General features: G+C 33.9%; 1 protein-coding gene across 5 annotated transcripts; it reads left to right on the forward strand.

Annotated features, from left to right (window-relative positions):
• The first annotated feature begins 517 nt into the window (after positions 1-517).
• Positions 518-4708, forward strand: LOC149960287 (uncharacterized). Of its 5 annotated transcripts, none has more exons than XM_090166645.1 (5): positions 518-577; positions 1183-1306; positions 1390-1472; positions 1563-1644; positions 1719-4708. In XM_090166645.1, exon 5 carries the CDS (start codon positions 1824-1826, stop codon positions 3849-3851), a length of 2028 nt encoding a protein of 675 aa, XP_090022771.1. In that variant the 5' UTR covers positions 518-577; positions 1183-1306; positions 1390-1472; positions 1563-1644; positions 1719-1823; the 3' UTR covers positions 3852-4708. The 5 variants fall into 5 exon arrangements, with proteins under 5 accessions (XP_090022771.1, XP_090022772.1, XP_090022770.1 ...); XM_090166646.1 differs by having other exon boundaries at positions 525-818; positions 1165-1306; XM_090166644.1 differs by having other exon boundaries at positions 525-818.
• The last annotated feature ends 2172 nt before the right edge of the window (positions 4709-6880 follow it).

The raw sequence follows: 6880 nt of genomic DNA on the forward strand, positions 1-6880 counted from the left end.
ATTGAAAAAATTGCGAAAACTTACAAACATGCCGTAGACAACTGGTGATTCCGAGTCCAAACTCCACCTTCCACGTAGCTTTAAAAATAATCTTTGATTTAGCTATGGTCTGACTAATTTTGTGGATAGAGAAACAATTCAATTATTTAATATTGGTGGGTAATTTTGGAATTGTTTAATCTGAGGCGCAAATTTTGTACGAAAAACCATTCATACACGAGATTTGCATAAAATTTTATTTAAAGTATTCGGGTGACGTAATTTTCGTTTCAATTTTAAATTCAACTTCATTCTCACAATTACGTTAAATTACTTATGTTCTAAATAAAGGTTAATCTTAGAAACTCAAATGGGAACACTGTTGGCAGGAATCCATACCTCTACTTGGAATGCTTATCGCAGCAGATTTTTGTCTAGATGTGCGTACCGTTTTTTTTTATGTCACTATGTTAGCTTAACAAACAACAACGTGAGAAGGGACCGCACGCAAAGGGGATTTTTATCTCGTAGGTGGGAAAAAGGGCCTGGCAGTGATCTTACCATACGCGATACGGGAGGATAAGCATTCCAAGTAGAGGTATAGATTTCTGCTGTTGGTGAAACTAGGTTTGGTATGAAATTTTATTGAAGTAGACGGACCTTAGTTTATTACTAAAGTGTCGCTAAATTAGCCCCAACACAATGGAACCCGTTGAGTTTTGTGTAACTGTATACTCTGTTTATAAAATAACAAGTTTTAAATACTCTACTGTGTAATACTAATATTATAAGTATTATTCTTACTTAAATTATCTTCACATTGCAAGAAGAATTAAAAGGTGAACTATTTTATTTAACAAAATTCATGCGGACCTCTTATATTATTTTCGCTCTAGCTTTGTAATCTGTAAAGATAAGATTCTTAGGTATAGTAGGAACTTTATGCATTGGGACTAACGAAACAATAGAAATAAAGGGAACGTTTTAAGATTAAATATTAGAAAATTAAGTTATGATAGACCAAGGATGAAACTACTTATTTAATGGGGGAATAAAATATATTACTAATATTTTATATGACGAGAAGTTAATTAGTTAACAAATTAGCCATGGCTAAACATTTTTACGAGACTGCAAAAACCTTCAATTATAAAGATGTTTGTTTATGATCATTGCAGGTTACAGTTTTAATTTTAATACTAGCTGCCTTCTATGGGAAGATAGACATTAGAGCTACAATAGCATTGGTCACGTCATGCGATGACAAGGGGATTTAAGTGAATGATTATAAGCAATATGTAAATTATCTATCATTCAACATTCCCTTGTAATGAATTCAATAATTTTTCTATTTCTTTCTGCTATTTAGACTTATCTAAGTTATCTTCTAAGAATTTTTTTTCCATGTAGGAAACCTCCATGAATTGAGAGGAAAAGGTGACGTCATGTAAGCCCCAATATATTGTACCTCGGAATCCCGCACGAAGCTTAAGGTAAGATATTGAAAAGATTGATGAACATTGCAAGGTCAAATCTTTAGTACCAATTTATTTTAATCTCATGATATTTTTCATCTATTTTAGAGACTGAACCCTGAGCAAGGTGCTTCCTGTCATCCTTTCATTTTTATGTTCTTCTTGCATCCTACCTGAAATTTCTTGTTAGGTAAAATTAACATATTCTTGTCAGGTTGTATTATACAACAATAATAGTATTATTAAAAACCATACCCTTTTCAGTAGTTTAACATCCCTAAACTTGATGACATTATGAGCAATATCATAGTATTAACGGTACTGTGAATAAGAATTTTTGAAGTGCCAAATCAAATACACAACATCAAAATGGAACCGCTTCATGCTGAATCTGAACACGGAAATGACGTTGCAAATGATTTAATTGAGCTACTAGCAAGTGAACCATCAATTTTCCAAACAGAGTTGCCTCAATTGGGACCACAGTATTTTGAAGACAATAGTGCAAATAATAATCTGTCTAATTTGATAAATACAACAGAAATTTCATCAATTAGCACACCTACAAGAGCCGCCATAAGAACAGGAGAGCTTCGTGCACCAACCATAATTACACGTTGCAATTACGTTACAGACAAAGAAAATGATAAGAAAGACCATTCGAAGCTTTATCGCGATAAAGAGCTGCAAAATGAAAATAACCAAACTGAAAATGTAGAGAAAGTTTCTGAGGAATCGGACGGTGAAGACGGTTCTCTATCTGCTCGCAACGAGAAACCATTTTTGTGTGAACATTGTTCTTTTAGAACAAAGTGGAAAAAGGCGTTGAAACTACATGTGAAAATTCATTCCGGAATTCGCCATCAGTGCCCGCATTGCAGCTACTCTTCCGCTACAGCACAAAGCTTAAAACACCACATAAAGAAACACGCAGAGGTTAAACCATATCAATGTACTGAGTGCGATTTTGGTACAATATACAAATTAAATTTAAAAGTTCATATGAAAAAGCACACAGGGCAAAGAGACTTTTGCTGCTCGAAATGTGACGCTACATTCATACGTAAACATGAACTGAAAAACCATGATTTAATTGCACATTTGAATATTAAACGTTATGAGTGCAACCAATGTGAATATAAAACTGCTTTCAAATGCACACTCGCAAAGCACGAATTAACCCATTCTTTCTCAAGAGACTTGAGATCTCATAAATGTACTAAGTGTGACTATACTACCCCTCACAGTCACGAGTTCAAAAAACACTATATGCAACATGATAATATAAAACTTTTTCATTGCAGCTATTGCACCTATAGCACTTTGAAAAAGCCCCATTTGAAAGTTCACTTAACAACACACAGCAAGGAAAGACCATTTAAGTGTTCATATTGCGTCAATTCTTTTGCGCGAAAAGATTACTTGAAACGTCATGAAATGAAACACACTAAAACTAATCTGATTCACTGTCCTCACTGCGACTACTACAGCACTGACAAAAGTGATTTTAATAAACACATTAGAACACACCCTGAAGAAAAGCAACCTTTGCCATGCTCACTTTGTAGTTCTTCTTTCAAACATAAGAAGCACTTGAAAGATCATATAAAAATTCATTCCTTAGAAAGGCCCACGTTTAAGTGCTCACAGTGTGAGTATACTGCAAACGGAAAACGATCCTTAATAATTCACGAGAAAGAACATTTAAAGGTTATCCCAGAAAAGGCTACTAAGTCCTGGAGATATTACTGTCGCTATTGTAAAAAGACTTGCAGTGTTATATCGGAATTTAAGAATCATCTCAAAAGTCATTCTAAAGATATCGAGTGTAGCCATTGCAGTTTCACTTGCGTTAAAATATCAGACTTCAGGAAGCATTTGAGAAGTCATTCAACAAGAAGTTCTATCATTGACATGAATAAATACTTGAAAGTGTTTGATAGCCGTGACAAGATCCACCTTCCTTCCATTGTTTGCATTAGGAAATTAAAAATTTCAACTCTTGAAACGCCAATAAGTTTTAGCAGTTTAAGTGGTAGTTCCGTCATCACAGTAGAAGCTAATAATTCAACTATAAGAAAAAGTGGATTTAGTTTTGAAACCTCTGCAAGAGAAACAATAAATATTAAACCTGAGGTTGTGGAGTGCTTCGAGAATGAGCCAATACAAGGCACATTCCAATTAAACGAAAAAGAACATGCCACAAGTAGTCACCTTACTACTCAAAGAGAAACTGAAGTACACATAGACAAGAACCAAACACCACAATCCAGTGGTGAAAACAATCTTAATACTGTTCCAAATGAGAATATCCTAATTAAGCAGGAGCCGGAATGTTTGGAATACGAATCATATGAAGTAAATGAAGAGTACATTACAAGTGATTTGTATATTTAAGAAATCACTTGGAATACGAATCATATGAAGTAAATGAAGAGTACATTACAAGTGATTTGTACATTTAAGAAATCTTCGTAATTTAATTTTTAACCAAATAAGGATAATTAAGTTAGAAAATTCCCAAATTACAATTTAATTTAGAATTATCCTAAAACTTTTTGATGTATTGTTTCCCATTTCATATAAAATTTAATAGTTGATAAAAGACACCAAAACTATGCAGTCATTCGTTTAAACATAGTCAGGGACCAGGACAGCTTTCTTCTCCAAAATGCGCCACCTTTAGAAAACATGTGGCAAACCCAGAATTACGTCACTTTGCATACCACTTCACAACTTTTTTAAAAATGACTAATACACGACCCGTCGACCAGGAAAACTAAACCAGCTGTTGTACCCAATTCCAATTCCTCCCCTTGTCTACCGCCAAGTGGAGGTTTACATTAAGGATATAAAAAATTTAGTACAAGTAATAGACCCCGACGCCGCTGATGTAGGAGCTATGTAGGAGCCGCCGCGCCGCCGACGGTTAATAATATTTTTTAACCGGGCTACCACATTTTCCGTTGATATCAAGTCTCTTTGCAACTATAACAAAAATGTAGTTCTTTCTTTATCACATTTCAATTATTACTTTGATAGTGCAAATAAAATGCAGTTTAATTTCTACGAAATTTCATACAAACGCCGCCGCCGCTAAATTTTGGTTCAACGACCCGCCAAAAAAGTCGGCGCAAGCCGATCGCGCCGCCACCGGTCAAAATTTCCCAGCGTCGGGGTCTAACAAGGAAAGGGACTGCATTATTATCCTGGAGAATAGCTTGATCATGGTGTATCAGATTGCAACACAACCACAACGATACATTATTGAATAAATAAATTTTAATTAAAAAATTTAATTGGTTAAGCCTGGTTTTACTTAAGCCGAAAAAAGCCTCAACGGCCAGGATCGACTTACTAAAAATATTTTTAGTGAAAATCAATCTTAACCTGAATGTTTAGTAATAGCGTTTGATACTAGATGGGGTAAGAGGCTAGAGCTGCCAGAGCTTCGCGCTGTATTTTAATTTAGTAAACTTGCAAATAGTGGTATTTAATTTTGACGGTGGTCATTGGAACTCCTGACCCCCTCATGCCTATATTTTATGAGGGGAGTGAAAATTAAATAAATATATTCTGGAAAAGCAAATAGTCTATGATATTAAAATTGATATTATATTTAGAGACACGATACTACATGTAGTATCGTGTCTCTAAATATAATATCAATTTTAATCATATAATCTAACCATGACTCAAAACTTTAATGTATATAAGTCTATGATATATTACGAAATATTGTAAAACGTTTTATTTAAATTGAGGGCCTGGTGACCCTCGAACCCTTTTTGATTGATTTATTTCGAGCCTCCCAGCGTTTATTTTGAAAGTCAATGATTCCCGGACGGCCCCTAATTGCAAGTCTTGTATAGATAAATCGATAGAATTTACTCTACAAAAATATATTCTTTTAATTTCGCGGGAAAATTAAAAGTCCATGAATTCCAGTGTTAAACAAAATAAACGAAATCTGGCAACATTGCTATCTTTTTTAGCCTGGCAGATACTTTTATCGGATGATAAAATACGCGAAAAAGTAGATAAGTCCATAATTAAAAGGGATAATATAGCTAAATCCTAAACAAATTTGAAGAAATTTAAAAATTTACTAATAACTCGTACCGATAGGTCTTCGAGCAACGCGAAACTCGGATCAAATAGATCTTCGAGTAATAAACTAAATTAAAAATAAATAAAATAGCCAGAAATTCCAACGGTAGACCGGTTTCGTTCTATTTGGAACTCATCAGTACCGTGCGGGAAATCTGGCTGGCGACTATCAAATCGAAAAGAGAAACTAAGCCTAAACATTAAAAATTTCAAAACACGTTGCATATAGCAACGGAAAGCCGAAAAGGGGGGAGTGTGGTGGAGAATAGTATATACGATAAGTTAAGTTAGAAGAAACCACCTATGGTGGTGGTTTCTTCTAACTTAACAGATACTTTTATCTGTTAGCGTCGTTTTTTGATTCGGAAACTGGATCGCCGAATTTATTTTCCTAAATTTGGTCGGCGGCTTTTTGTCGATCGTTATTTTAAATTATCGATTATTCGATTAAGACTATTTGTACCAGAGACCTACTGATAAACCTTCGCTTCTAAATAATTCTTATCTCTATCTTAAACATGGTAAATTAGAAGAAAATTATTGGAACATCTTTAGAAGTGTCGAAAGCGTTATGGGGAATATAGAAAATATAATTTTTCAGGCGATATATGCGTCGAAAAAGATCGCTTAAGTGTACTATTTACATCATTTTACATGCCTATTTAAAATATTATTTGGCTAAATGGAAAATGTTTATATATACCTATTGATCCTTATCTAATATCTACTTTAAAAAAACACAATCTTCTGAGACTGAGACCAGTCAACAAAACATTTAATGAGCTAACTGCAAATGGGTCTCATCTGAAATAAAAGAAGCATATTGTAGTTCGCATTCCAAAAAACCAATTAAGTAATTCATAATTTAAGCTCCTACAAAATAGATAACAAAATATCAGAAAAGGACTTATTTCGCATTGCTTCAACAAGATAATTCGAGTATAAAGTTGGATAATGGGCGCTATCCCCCCCCCCCCCCCCATCCACCGCTTTTATCATTCTGACACGCGAGCGCCATCTAGGAAATTCAAATTATAAGCCAATTAAATTGACAAAATATAATTATATAATTTATGTAAAATAAATATTTATATAGAATATTTTAGTTTTAGTTAGTGTCATAAAAGTAATTTAATTTGATTTCGAGATTAATATTCCCCACCAGGAGCCGCTAGAGGTGGAAGACTATAAAATCGATCCTGATCAGATTATTCCGCTTTAAATAAACTGGTTATCCTTCAGTTTCCTTACGTTTTTTTTATTATTTTGTAGGTCAAAACATTATTTCCCTGATATTTGTTAGTTTTTCAGACTTT

The sequence above is a fragment of the Leiobunum rupestre genome, chromosome 2 (genome assembly GCF_980474605.1).
Source record: "Leiobunum rupestre chromosome 2, qqLeiRupe1.1.hap1, whole genome shotgun sequence".
In the NCBI taxonomy this organism is placed as follows: Eukaryota; Metazoa; Arthropoda; class Arachnida; order Opiliones; family Sclerosomatidae; genus Leiobunum; species Leiobunum rupestre.

Coding starts and splice junctions, on each gene's coding strand:
- LOC149960287 (XM_090166645.1), top strand. CDS start 1,824: ATGGAACCGCTTCATGCTGAATCTGAACACGGAAATGACGTTGCAAAT.